General features: G+C 49.0%; 4 protein-coding genes across 4 annotated transcripts; 1 reads left to right on the top strand and 3 right to left on the bottom strand.

Annotated features, from left to right (window-relative positions):
* Positions 1 to 782: 782 nt before the first annotated feature.
* Positions 783 to 1,901, bottom strand: DES-0 (Gibberellin cluster GA4 desaturase; the record flags this gene model as incomplete). Its single annotated transcript, XM_037328972.1, has 4 exons — positions 783 to 1,112; positions 1,168 to 1,375; positions 1,447 to 1,662; positions 1,741 to 1,901. The coding sequence occupies 4 exons, from the start codon at positions 1,899 to 1,901 to the stop codon at positions 783 to 785; spliced, it is 915 nt and encodes a 304-aa protein (XP_037172569.1).
* A 969-nt stretch (positions 1,902 to 2,870) lies between these two features.
* CGCA056_v013728 (uncharacterized protein) lies at positions 2,871 to 3,551 on the bottom strand (the record flags this gene model as incomplete). Its single annotated transcript, XM_037328971.1, has 3 exons — positions 2,871 to 3,028; positions 3,085 to 3,216; positions 3,269 to 3,551. The coding sequence occupies 3 exons, from the start codon at positions 3,549 to 3,551 to the stop codon at positions 2,871 to 2,873; spliced, it is 573 nt and encodes a 190-aa protein (XP_037172801.1).
* Positions 3,552 to 5,149: 1,598 nt separating this feature from the next.
* Positions 5,150 to 7,067, bottom strand: qutD-3 (Quinate permease; the record flags this gene model as incomplete). Its single annotated transcript, XM_037328970.1, has 6 exons — positions 5,150 to 5,838; positions 5,897 to 5,917; positions 5,977 to 6,338; positions 6,386 to 6,532; positions 6,614 to 6,829; positions 6,892 to 7,067. The coding sequence occupies 6 exons, from the start codon at positions 7,065 to 7,067 to the stop codon at positions 5,150 to 5,152; spliced, it is 1,611 nt and encodes a 536-aa protein (XP_037172997.1).
* A 1,967-nt stretch (positions 7,068 to 9,034) lies between these two features.
* Positions 9,035 to 9,526, top strand: CGCA056_v013726 (uncharacterized protein; the record flags this gene model as incomplete). The annotated part of the gene is made up of 1 exon (XM_037328969.1): positions 9,035 to 9,526. One exon carries the CDS (start codon positions 9,035 to 9,037, stop codon positions 9,524 to 9,526), a length of 492 nt encoding a protein of 163 aa, XP_037173504.1.
* Positions 9,527 to 14,327: the final 4,801 nt, after the last annotated feature.

The following is a 14,327-nucleotide window of genomic DNA, read 5'->3' as shown; positions in this document are numbered from 1 at the left end:
ACACGCAAGACTTAGCCAAGGCGTCTCACAATACCAGCCAGTAGACAGACTGCGCAAAAGACCAATGATCATCTATTTTGCTGGCTTTCATGGAAATTTGAGCACGTGGATTAGTCCAAGTAACTTTGAGAGATGACGTGACGAACCACGATTTGAAGATCGAACCAAGATTTGGCCCCTGAATCGGACCCCGGCGCTCAGCCCCTTTGCGGAAGGCTCCAGATAAACTCCACTGCCTCCAAGCAGGGACATAGCAATCTCGCGCTACATTCTCAAAGCGGACTTCAAGGTAACTGTGCGGCACAGTCGGTGGCCATAAATAAAGTCTCCACTTCAGCTCCGTATTGAGTTATCACGAGTCTGTTGTCATCCGAGTCGCTAAGATAATCACCAACACTGCCGTCGTCGAAAAGAAATGACCCCGAGAAGCGATGTTGTGTTAATGAATGCATTTCACCTAAGTCTGCGTTTACTCCTGAAAGGGAGCATGAAGAAATTTGTAGAACGGCTTTTTTGAGGTCTAGCAAATTCTGCTTCCTAGCAATATGCAGAAATTTAGCAAACATGTGACGGCATCGCCTGCAGATTTCATGAAGCAATTGAGACATACGCAGCTGACCGTGTTTAGCCAAAGCCGTATCAACGCCTGCTCTGCCCTGCTCCTAATTTTGACCTCAACAGTTTGGTACAGGTAGACAGCGCCTACTGATGTAATCAGACATAGTGTCATTCAAAAGAAACGGCTACATTAGAGATATCGATCATGGATCTGATTTGATGAGCTATTCACCGTAAACCACAACAGCCCTGACCTCAAAGCTTTGTCGTGGGGGCATATGCTCTTGAGCCCCGTCCGTAAACGCAGCATGAAGTACTCTACGGGCGACATCCTTATTCTTACCAGAGTCAAAGCATTTGAACACCAAGACCTCATCTGGTTTCTGAGCGAACTTGAAGTACCATCGATGAGCAGAATTCGGCTCTGAAGCCCAGCTTTCTTCAGTGTAATCTCCGGCGATCACAGGGAGGGCAACCAAGTCGGAATCTGGTATTGATCGAGCGTCGGTTACTGCGAATGGGTCTTTATAGATTGGTTCCAAAGGGCGCCAGATCTGAGCGTAACTTCGTCAACATTCGCGAACGGTCACGCCGATGGATGAAACGTACGTTCATGATTTGGAACCTTCGATTTTCCACAACTTCTTCGGCAAACGCTTTGTCTGGTAACCGTGACATGACGACCCGCTTTGCGCCTTCGTAGGACTGATCGCAGTGGACTGACTTGACTCGCCTGTTAATTTTTGGGTCGCCGTCATCACCATTTAATGGACCCCTGGCGGCATAATCGAAAAGGTGAACATATGAGGCCCCGGTACTGCATATATCAGCTTCCATTTCATATTTTCTAATCATCTCATGGTCGTAGATGAGTCACAACCGACTTACACGTTTTTAATCAGTTGATCAACCTCTGGATAGTAACTAGCCTTCATCATTGCTTCGTCGAGAAACATCTCTTTGCCGCACTTGGTCGTATGATTGACGTACTGGAAACCATGACAGTCGAGTGTGTAGTGCCGTATATTGTCACCGACGTCGGTCACAACAGCTGGCTGGGCAATGAGAACCTTTCTGTTCCCTGGGAGTTCAAGGAGATTCTCTCTAGCACCAGATTAGCATTACGAAATTCGCACATAACACAACCAAGTGCTGAAAAAGTGATCGGGCAAAGAAACCCACCGTTCCTTGGGATCTTGTGGAAACGTTATAGGGTCATTGAAACCAGGTGATGACGTGTCGAGATACAAGAGATTGGTGTAGATATTATGATTGTCATCATCACGAGAGGATAGCGACTGACCCAGGAGGTACTCAGTCGAATTGCTTACTACGGCGGTCATGGCGAGGTATTGGGACCTGTGGTGGAGATCGCTTCGCAGTCACGAGTAAGCAGGCCTGCTGCCGAGAGCTACTTATGAGCCATTGAGGGTAACGTTCACGGACATTTCGAATGTCAGAACATCATTCCAGTTGCCGGCGGAAAGAAGTCTCCAAAGCCGACATGGCAACCTTAACTCAATCGAAGGTTTGACATGGTGGGCCCACTCTCAATAGCCGTCACGATAAACCAACCCGACAAATCTAACTTTTTAGAAAGGTTCGTTTTCCCCTTAGTATGAAGTAAGGTATGACCTCCAAAGAATGATCTTTATCAACGGAACAGTCGCATCTGTCTTGTTTGCGAACATCAAGTGTAGCTTCAGCAGCCCTAAGAGCGTCTCGACTGGCGATGCCGATGACATTGCGTGCGACCCAAGCGTTACCCGCAGACCTTCTCTCTGGTGAAAGAGAAGAAATGTTGCTTCCTATGCTGATGAACGTAAGTTGAATAATTCACCAGCAAGGCCGCGCTGTAGATACACGAGGAGGTGTTGTGCGGCTGGCCCAGACATGCACAACCAAGAAGCCGCGCGATCCGCGGCAAAGATGGCGAGGATCCGTCAAATAATTCGCCAAGAAAACATAAACTTGAAGCTTATCAATGATTCATTGTAGACGCTTGTCCACTCATATTCGTTCAGGTAATAATCTCAGGTTGGATGACGTAGATCGTACGCGCGTGTGCTGAAGGCTCTTGGTCAAGAAAGCGGAATCATACCAACCTATATCTCACGACATCAACTCCATTTCTTCAACACGAAACTTCAAATCAATCTAAATCTTCTCGTATTATATTTGTGAGCTAGCTATGGCAATGTGGTGTTGGGTTTCGATAATATCGGCCTAGACAGGGGGAGAGCAAGCAATGCACTTGATCGCGATGCCCTGAACTCACTTCGTTAGCTACTATATGAAATCGTAAAGCGATTTTACTTGAAAATGGCATTCACCAAGTCTTTTCCCATATTATCGGTGCAATTCATAGGGAGTGGAAAGTACTGCTGGATCGCCCACAGAGATGTGACGGGAGAGTAGTTGAAAAGAATTCGTTCACGAGGGGTCTCGTCGCGGTAAAGTTGGATGATGTCTGCAACACCATTTTTTCAGAATGTCTCCATGATAGGTGGCTTTGTAAGTCCTCACCCATGAATCGGCGCGTGATGTTTGGAAATGGGCTTCCTCGAATACCGAATCCAACGCCGACTGCTGTCCAGTCAACACCCTTCAACTCCGATGAGAGAAAGTCTAAACTATCTTCAGGCCCGAATAGAACAGCTGAATAAGTAACATTAGCAAAATTCCAACTGATGCTCACTAAATATCACACCCTTGATGTTATAGCCAGCCCTCACAATCGCTGCCATGTCTTGCCGGATACCAGCCTCAACCTGCTGTGGGGTAAACCCGCTAGCTGCTATAGCAGGATGGTTCCATGGCAAACCCGCGAACACGAAGTTGTATTTGCCGCAGGCTGGCGAGCAATTCCCCTTCACAGGAGCACATCGTGAGCCGTATCGGAAGTGGTCTTCAGGGGCAGCATCTGAAACGGTCGGTGAAGCGGCGGCAAAGACTGCGAGTCCGAGCATGAGAATTCTTAGAAGCCTGACCATTTTGCTTGACTCAGGGAAATAGTGCACGCAATGACAGTGGAGATAAGGTACCTATGAAGAGATTCAATACCAGTAAGCATAGAAACAGAATCAAGTTAGGCGTAGAGGCCTGCAGTTCGTTATCTAAAAGGGTGGTTCAGGTCTTTTAGCTTTCGAAGCTGAAGCCTCACTTTCAAACTCTTTCCAGGAAGACAAGCAGCTAGGCGCAGGAAGTGACCATGCCCCGTCAGCCGCGGCAAGCAGCTGAGTTCAGTTGACTTACAACCCCGCACTAGTCCATCCACACTTCAAAGCAAATTTCCTGTTTCCATTTATGGCAGCGAGTTCGTGGGTGTCTCCGTCGGAAGACGGAAATATGAGAGTGGATTTATGTATGTTTAGGTAGGGTATGGAATGGCACGGATGATTCCTTGCTCCCATACATGCGACAGAATACTGGGAAGCATTTAAGCCGGCTGAGGCATTTGAGGGATGTTTGTGATTCTCGTCAAAGATGATAATAGTTCCGAAGAAATTCCAGAGAGAACCAGAAAGCCGGTTCAGATTGGTAACATTAGTGCACAGAATCCCAAATATGTTCCGACGCCACCAAGGGATGCTAATTTCACTCGTCGTTCTCAAAGAGGAAAGGACTTGTACTGTGGGACATCCCAAACGGTCTTGGTGACAACTACTCTCGCCGAGAGAGCTCCCCCATCTTACTACTGACGACGGTCTGAGCGGCCAAAAAAGCTTCTCGAACTTAAGGTTTTCCCACGAGGCAATGTAGCGCATTATTTTGACCAGAAAAACGCCTGCTTCCAGCGTTAAAATAAAGATGGGAAGAAGGGAGAAGTGCTTGGATCATCCTCCACCAGCTTCTTAGCCTCGACGAACAACCCTAGTTGGGATTGTAGGGGTGTGAAGTCCTCTTGGCTACCTTGCGGCTGAGAGCACCACCATCACCGGAGTATTCAACATCCACGGGGTTGTGTCACTGGAGCCTAACGCCCCTGCAAAATACTGAACGCCATTTCAGAGTGCAGTAGTCTACTAGCATTATATGCATGGCAATTCACCAGGTCTCAGCCCCAGCGATGCCCTGAAGTATGTGTCAATTGATTGGCCAGTCTCTTTGGGCGACTCGGGCTTGCGAAGATATCTTTTACAAAGACATCATTCCGCAGAGTAGCGCCACGTTTATCTAAACCCTAACGTCAGCGGATGGATTAGATGTGTCGCCTGGAGCACGGCGCACAAAGCCCTCATAGTAGGCCAATATCATTGACCCCAACCTACGATTTTTCATCTTTGAAGATCCAATTGATGGCGAGCGCTACAGCTTGAAAGGGCACTCGGGAAGCCCAGAACGGTCTGGCCTTCCTGCCCGGCCAACGGTCGCGCCTCTGTAGAGGGCTCAGAAAATCACCAGATGTACTTGAACTAAGTATGAGCATTTGCCGCAAAAGTCGAGAGTCTTATAGTCGTATCTTTCTCATTCAAATAAGTCGTTACGCAAAGTATGACCAGTTACGACTGCACACTAAACATAGAAATGTGCTATTTGCTTAGACCTCTTGACTCAACTGGATGTGACATTGGTTTTGTGAGCAAATTGCTCAGGCCCTGTGTACAGAATTGCCGCTGTGCTGAGCCTGGGACTCACCACCATTCTGAAGCTCATTCTTAACTGAAGCACTTTCCGTGTCAATGCGCTTGTTTTGAATATCCTCTTGGAAGCCAAAAAGGTGATTCATGGCTTCCAAAGAAAGGCCTTTGGTCTCGGGGATGAAGAACCATACGAAAGCCGTCATGACGAGACACCAGCCGCAGAAGAAAACGTAGGTTCCAAACCCACCAGTGCCCATGGTTTCCAGCATCGGAGGAACCGCGCGCGAGACGACAAAGTTGAAGAGCCATTGTGTCGCTGCGGCAAACGAGACGTTTGTAGCACGGAGGCGAGTGGTCGCAATCTCGGAGACATAAATCCAGCAGCAAGGGCCCCAACCAAACTGAAACATGCATGCGAACAGGAAAACGCAGACAAGAGCGACATACCCAGCGGGTGTAACCTGGCCCCCCTCTTGATCCTGTGGCTTTGCCACAGCGACAAAGACACCGACGTATAGCATGGTGAGTGCTTGGCCAATCCCTGTCCAAAGGAGAGACTTGCGACGTCCAAGTGAGTCGGCGACGAATATGAGGAAAACCAGTACCGCAATCAGCTTCACAAGACCGTAGATACCGGTTGCAAAGAGTTCATTCTCCGTACCCTCAACTCCCAGAGTAGCAAATATTTGCGGAGCATCTGCTTTGGGTATCAGCAAAGATAATGAAGTAAAACCCAAAGATTGATATAGACTGACAGTAATTTATGGCATTTGTCCCTTCATTCAACACCCGTTAGCTTAACATTATAGAAGGGATTCGTGTGTGTATGACAAACCTGTCATCTGTTGAAAAAACATGAGAAGGATGGAAATGATGGCGCGCTTCCTGTTTGCAGGTACCAGCCACATTTCTTTTTGCAGACTCATGAAGCTCATACCATCGAGGATCGCGTTTTCATCCTCGATTGAAGACTTTATGTCAGCAAACTCTGCTGCCACGTACGGGTGATCTGGAGGCAGAGCACGGATTCTGGATAGCACGTTGATGGCTTCTTCCCATTTATCCTGCTTGGCCAAATGGCGCGGCGACTCGTTGCACAAGGACATCGAAATCATAAGCAATACTGGCGGAACCCCTTGGATGACAAGAGGAACCATGTACCTGGCAGTACCGGTAACATGCTGAATGCAACCGTAACTAGACACAGTCAATTGTCTTTCTCATCAGATACACATGGTACTTACTTGATCCAGTAAGCCAGAAAAATGCCAAATACGATGAAGAGCTGATAGATGCCAGTCAAACCCCCTCGAATAGCGCGCGGTGCATTCTCGGCAACATAAAGAGGATTGACCATCGAAGCAAATCCAGTACCAAATCCGGACACGAATCTGTTCATATTATTTAGTGCACTGTCTTGATGATTCACTGTTGCCGAACAGATGTGAGGGGGTTCCTACCTTCCTACGTACATGGCCGCGAGATGACCTGAAGCAGCAGCTTGGAGAATGACGCCAATCACGGATATCCCACCAGCCGCCCAGATAAGAACAGGCCGACGACCAAACCTATCAGCGGCTTGGGCCGCGAGGAGGGCGCCAACGAAACAGCCTGCCTGGAGAGTAGAGACAATATTCGCACTGAGATTTGACCGTTCAAGGTCTGTCTTTTCGACAAGATCATAGAGTCTAATTTTCCATTGAGCGTAAAAGATCAGCAGATGCACTTACAGGCACTGGATGTGGCTTACTGGCGAAATTCGTTCATACGAAGGACACCACCAATGACACCTGTGTCAATACCGAATATGAGGCCACCAAAACAGGCCGAACATGCGAGAGCATAGACCCGCCATCCGTAAATCTCAGGGGGGTCTTGCTTCATGGCCTCATTTTTGACGATCTTCTGGATCAAAGATTTGCCCATCTTGCCAATAAATTGAGATATCGCGTGGGGTTCCTGAAGCGGACTGCAAAAGAAATATCTCGGGCTACGAACGCTACTATCGTTCCAAAATTGACGGGGCGAGCTTTTTATACCATTCATTCCAGAGAGCACCTAGTTGAATGGGCAGCTGAAAGCTGGACATCCCGTCACATGAGTTTCTGTTTGACATATTGAACGTCTGTTTTGGGAGAAGGATCCAAGTGCGGAGGTGTTCGCTCGGCTTTTCTGAGCAAGTCTGGGCAATTGGAGTTTTGGCGGAAATCAGACGTGAGAGTTGGTTGACGTCGATGGGCCCAGCGTTGGCATTTATTGGCTGTAGTACTTGGCTTGTTGACTGCCAAAAAATGCAGAGATTTTGCAGACGGAACAAAAGTGGCCAAGCCCGACCAAGACTTGCTGCGACCACATCAATGGTGGAAGAGCACCTTGCGAGCGCTAAAAGCCCCGAACTTCTCGGCCAAGATGGGGGAACACAAGTCCACAAATCGAATTGCATGTTTTCGTTGAGAAGGGGTCAGTATTTGTTCATAGATGACTATGTCAGCCAGCCTACGTACTTCATTCTTCCAAAGAACCAGAGTACAGTTGCGCACGCAGAGCTTGGCGAGCGACTACGCCCCGCGGCCCTTTTGCCGGATCAGCCCAAGTTAGAGTTCATGGGCGACAAATGAACAAAGTACCGCATCTCTTTACCAGAGAACTGACATTATAATCAGGTACTCGGCCATGAGACATCAGATGCAATGCTACCCGCAATACATCCAAATTCGTCAGGCCCTCCTTTCTGGATCATTTCGGCTGCGCCGTGCAGTGATTTGAGATCACGCCACACTCGTGCATGAGATACGAATGTCTACATGCTTCTTTTGTACTGCATTTTGTTGTTGAGTCGCAGTAAACGATCGCTGGCCCTCCATGGATGTAAACAATGGCGTTCAGGTCAGGCACTCGCTATGAAAGAAACATCCCAGAATACTACTAGGCAGCTTTTACTCATGATACCTGAATTTCAGTAATGTCGCGGCCAAACCTGCCATGGAATGAATGCATGCAGTACAATAGACAAGGCTTATGTCTGCTCTTACTCGATAGTGCTCTCAAATTTCCTGCGGTGACTTTCGCGGACTTCTGAGTGATTTTCTCCTGCCTGTGATGTCGAGACCACCGGAAAAAGTTACGTCGCAAATGAGTCTGTGTTAATTGCCGTTCCTCTGTTTTATTTGCACATGACAACTCGGAATCAATTTGATACCAGCCGTTAATCCTTTTGTAAGCGACCATAATTAGTAACCCGGGAAGATAGGCATCGGGGGTTTAAACCGGGAAGCCGTCCGTGGTTCCACAATCCAAACCTTAGAGCCATGCGTTACCATGAAACTAGCTCGGCACTGTGCCGACCGCCTGGGGATCTCCAACAGGGTATCCCTTATTGTCAGGCCCCAAGTCTGCGTTCCTGCGCCAAAAGCCACAGATTAAGTTGCGGAAGCATCTCCAGATTGGCAACTAGTAGAGTGGTTGTGCTCTTCAATGCAACTCAAGCTTCAATCAACCGAGCGAAATAGGCAGGACATTTATGAAGACGAGTATTGCAAATCAAGGAACAATTCTAGGCGAAGCCCTCGCTACAACTCCTGACTCACTAGCAGAAAAGATCATAGTTATTGCTGTCGGTATCATATCAGACCAGGATCCACCATAATAGACTTCCTTAGCATTGCAGCACGTGGCGCAGTTAGGATGAACTCCCGTCGGTTGTTCTCTTCTAAAAGTCTTGGTCAGCACTGCTTCATCTATTTGAAGTTCGGCACTTGTTGCGCCTCGCCTCCGTCTCAGAGTATAAGTAACTCAGATTCCACAACTGCTTCATGATGCGATAATCTCCTTCAACTCGAGCCTGGCTTCACCACACGAACTAGTCCACCACACTCGTTGAAATACCGACAGAAATGATGCGCGCCTCTTCGATACTCGCTCTAGGCGTCAGCGCTCTCGCCTGGGCCACCGACGCTACCGGCCTACACCGTCGCCAGGGATCGGCTCCTTATTGCCCGCCTCGGTCAGCAACGCCAGAGGAACAACGAGTCATTTTGGGAGAATTCATTCAGGCTTTCTACGTGGACAGAAACGCTACCAAGGCCCTGCTCAACCACGTCTCGGAGGACTACATTCAGCATAACCCAAGCGCCCTCTCAGGCCGACAAAACACTTTAGATGTCCTTGGACCTTTCGTATCCCCGAACACCGTCAATAACACGATTATGAATAAGGGCTTCGAGAATAATGTTGCGTTTATTCACTACCGGATGGATGTTGTAGGAGGCGGACAGCCATTTGCCGTTGTCGATGTCTTCAGGTTCGACGGCACCTGCATCATGGAGCACTGGGATGTGGCACAGCAACGCCCTGCCAACGCGACCAACCCTCTAGCGATGTTCTGAGCGACATAAAGAATGACGTATATCATAGCGACTGAATTGATTGTTTTCAGATATCGGTTTCCGATGTGATTCTTGCGATGACTCTTTCTTCGTCGCCTTGTCTGGATCTCACTGGGACGCATGACAACTCCCCCAAAGCCTTCAGGTGTAGCAGATGTCCGCGACGAAGGTATACAAAGAGGGTGTATGCTGCACTGGCAGTTGCAACCGCTGCAACGGAAAGAAGAGACGGCCATCGGAACTGTTCGGGTCGGAAGAAAGCGATGGTCGAGGCATACGACAACAGCTCGAAGGCGTTCTGCCAAGCTGCTTCCACCGAAGAAAAAGCACCACGATTCTCTGCCTCGACGTCCTACATCATACTCGTCAGCTTGCAAACGCTGTGGCATATGCTACACTTTTGCAGCACTCACTTCTTGCACGATTATCTGAGTGCAGAGGTCAAACCCTCTCAGTCCTACACGGCTGAGAGTAGTTCCTCCAACCAGGCCAGTCGCTGAAAGCCAAGGCTGATCCTGATATGCCCAGAAGATTGCGGTTCCCACTGCCAACATGGATACTTGCCAACTGCTCATCCACAAGCCCGCCCTCACAGGACCGATCAACTCCATCAGCCACGGCGCAACCCAGGTGGCCAGGGCTTCGAAGGCTACGCTTAAAGTTCGCGCAATGCCAATTTCGGTAGCGGAATATCCAGTGGAGAGCAAGTAGGTGACCATCTGACCGCCGAAGCTCAATACCGTCAGATACAGCAAAGCACCAGCGAAAGATGGGAGGAACGCGCGATGACGAACGTAGAGTCTCATGTCATCCACGGACTTCTTCGCGACAAACTTCAAGCGTTGACCCAAGCCGTTTAGTCGGCCAAATGAAGCTCCAGGAAGTCCTCTGGCGGTCATATCGGGTGAGTGGCCATCACACTTATTCGCCTGTAGTGCTGGAACCTCGTAGTACACACGTGCGATGGCGTGGTACTCAATCACCACAGAAGAGACGTTCATGATGAAGTTGAAGATGATGGCAGTTTCGGTCGATATGCCGTCGATCAGGGCGATGGAAAGGGGCCCGAGGAGCTTGCAGAGCAGATCGATGCGGCGCATTTGCGCATTCATTGTTCGAAGCGAAGACGTATGATTGTCGGCCACAACGACAACCTGGATGACGGTCAATCATCAGTCCGGCATGAGCCCATACTACAATGAGTTGTTACACATACCCAGTCTTTCTCAACCGAAACTTGGTTCATGATGGAGCACAGCTTTTCGATGCAAGCGAAGAATGAAGTGAGAACCAGCAGACCAAGGTCCACAATCTTACCAGACAGAAGTTTGGTCTTCATCAAATAAAATAAGACACATGAAGCCGCCACGACCAGACGTTGAAAGACTGCACGGTGTTAACAGGTTCAGCCCGTCTAATGTAAGGGGATAGACAGACCAATTGACACGCGTACGACATCGAGACGGTTACCAGTATCGATGTACTGCCCAATGGCCGAGGCTAAGAGAATTGCTGACAGCCCACGAGTGAGTGCATACACTGACATGGGCATCAATGTCCCTGGAAAGATCTTTGCCAGGTAAAGCACGGCCCCAAATTCGAAGACGCGAGAGTTCCAAGTGGACAGGAAGTGCGACACGTATAGACGGCGAGTGATCCGAGGTGGGACTCCATCCTTCGTGCTGTTCTGTGTGGGAGATGAGTTGAGGAGAGGTGCCCGCTCATTAGAGCCCACACCCTCTTCGTTGCTGGCAACTTGCGGTCTTGCCATGGCTGGAATTGGAGATAGGCTGGTGATAGACGGAAGATTGGGCGAATGGGATGGCTCTTCAACGAAGACAAGTGCTTGCACTCATGTAGAAAAAATCGGAGATGGGTTTGCTGCAAACGGGCGTTGCAATGCTCAAGGCAGAGGCTAATCCGGCGTAACAGGATTGGCCACAGCCAGCTCACCGATGTTTCCGAGGGAAGTGCTCAACATTTCTAGTATCCATGGGAGCGATTGCGTGGTAACGAGGAGGGTGCCGGGATTGGGAATGATCTCTCCTTCTTTTGATGGCTGGACCCATTTCTACCGACCAAAGTCAGGCCAGTTGTAGACAGACCGTTGGTTCAACTCGCCAAAACTTGCCTCGATCGTGATCAGTCTTTCCCACAACCATGCAGGCTGATCCGCTAGTGCGACCAGGGTCTCAAAAAACGGGGGTTTATGGAGAACCGAGAGCAAGATGTTCTTTGTAATCGGCAGACGGAACCTCCGCTTATGTAACATTTTCACCCAATGAGACGATGGTGGTTGGGCCCATCGGAGCCTGCTTGCCTCCGTTTCCTAACGCGACGTCCACAATTATGGGATCGGAAACCGAAGGCCTTGAAGAGTTCAGTCGGCCGAGCAGTCTACCCCGTGTCGATATTGAATCTATCGAGATGATATAATGATCAAATTGGTACCCAAAGAGTCCTTTGGCAAATGGGCTACACGATGACCCGAGCTGAATTCCCTTGTGATGTTTACCGCATGTATGGAAATAGACCTTTATTGGCTCCCGTCGCCTTGACTCAACCGTCTTGTTGGCCGCATCACTAGACCAACAACTCCACGTTATCATTCGTCACATCAGCAAGCACTGATCGACAGACATACGCGATTGACCGCTGCTCATCAGCTTCATGCCTAGATTCAGCGGCCCAGACGAGCGCCCTTACAGATTTGATAGCATTGCTTAAAAGTTTTGAAGCCTATTTTTGGGGCATTTTCCTTTATTTGTGTCACTTCGAACACTCAACGTGAAGCCATCACTAGGGCCATTCTGTTCAGCTGTTGAGGCGATCGAAAATGAACAATGTAGTAATCAAGTAGTTACCAATAATCATCCAAGATGCGATCTTGGCAATGTGCTTAAAGCAGTGATTGGACGCCAAATCGGTGGTTGCATACCGGCCTTGTCGAGACCAAACACTTCCAAATGCCAAGATGATACCATCTGTCAGCTGAAGGTGTATCGTGGCATAATTCGAAGTACAACAAATTTTCTTGAGCCTCTGCCCCGCCCTCGCAGTACTTCTCGTGGTGTTTGATGCATTACACCCCGTGACGACATCTTGAAAACATGGAGCAAGTCTTTCAAAATACGAACGATCTTTGAGTTTCAAGCCAACTCCAGGTTCAGCTGTTTCTTCAGTCGTAGACTTCACTTTCGGACTAGCGACCTACCTCTGTGAGCTTTCTCACCGACGACCATGCCATCCTTGCGCAACATCAATAAGAGAGAAGAGGCCTCAAAGCCAGACACTGGTAAGTATGGATTGGAACCATTCATGGCAGCTCCATGCTACGCAGGCTACGCAGGCGTAGTCTTCTGTCCCGTATACGCCGTGATAGGGCTTGTATGGGGCATTGTGCGTCAAATCAAGAAACGAAAGCACCGAAAGGAAAACGAGAAGGCAGATACAGAATTTGCAGTTGATCATCCCGGTGGTGCAGCTGATGTCGAAGCCAAAAGGAAACGAAGAAGCGAGAGAGATATGACACAGTAGAGTAGCAGGGGGGACACGAGCTCGCCCAGGGTGACTTCATGGATTCAAAGGTGATCCGAAGAAGCCTCGATTGTGCAGTTCAGAATGTTCGGGTCACGGGAAGGACTACTGTGCCGCCCATCACGAATCTGACCCCGATCGGCTAGCGAGTCCTGAGATATTGGCAGTCTGACCAATTCTCAAAGAATTGGGATTTTATGCTGAAGCAAATTTATTTTTGCTCAGTAAATTGTTTGGACGCAAGAAACCTCCTGAACTAACATTCTTCAGGCCAAGTTTCTGGCGTTCAGCTCCGGTTCTCGCTTTGCTATCAGACATACAAGATTACAAGCCATATGAAGCTCCGACTGGTGTGCTCCCATCATCTAGGCATTAGCCAATCTCATCCAAAGGACTGTCTGACGCATGGTTTCTCTCTCTTGTGATTCACTCAGTGGAGCTGGGCTTCCATGTTGTTGGGGTGCTTGTGTCCTGCTCGGGTGAAGGTCATGTCGGCTTGTCCATTCGAATTAGCAACGCCGGCATCATAAAAGAGTGGAATTGTCGACAGATTGAAAGAACGACGATCTGTACACAGCTTTCCAACTTACCAGAGTGGGCATGTGGAAGACTTGGTGATCAGCCATGGATCAACGCATGCTGGGTGAAACTCGTGCCCGCAAGGAAGTACGCGCACGTTGTCGTGGGCGGAAAAGTCTTCCGTACAGATACTGCAGCTCTTCGTTTCGCCATCTGTCTTGGTCGGAGTTTTAGACGCAGCTTTCTGTAGCTCAATATCAGAAGTCGAGTGTTCCACGGCTCCCAATCTAATCACCGGAATCGTGTCTAGCATCGCCCGAGTAATTCCGTGCATCCTGGCTTGAGCTGTCTGGCCCTCAGAACCGTCTCGTGGGCCATATCTCTCGGGATGACGATACGCCTTGATGGCACCAACGCAGACAAATATGATGAAGAAGCTGACTATCGCGCCCCAAATGCTGCAAAGAACAGTGATGACGAGAGTGTTTTGCTTATCTTTCTCTCTCATGTGCCGTTTGATTGAGGCCCGGAAACAATTCGCAGCCCCCATTGGATCGTTCCAGATGTTGAAGATGTTGAGGGTATTTAAGGCGTCGAAAGCCATCAATACAATTAGATAATAGGACACCATCGTTAAAGTCTGGCTCGAAACTCGGCACGACTGTTGTTACAATATGTGCCTATGAACGATGGGATCTGCTTTGAGGCTTAGAAGTGAGGTGAGGATGGCGCATCAAGTGCGCAC

This window comes from Colletotrichum aenigma (genome assembly GCF_013390185.1).
Source record: "Colletotrichum aenigma strain Cg56 chromosome Unknown KSG_Cg56_contig09, whole genome shotgun sequence".
Classification (NCBI taxonomy): domain Eukaryota; kingdom Fungi; phylum Ascomycota; class Sordariomycetes; order Glomerellales; family Glomerellaceae; genus Colletotrichum; species Colletotrichum aenigma.
Note: the sequence above shows the minus strand (reverse complement) of the source record. Positions and strands in the feature narration are given on the sequence as shown.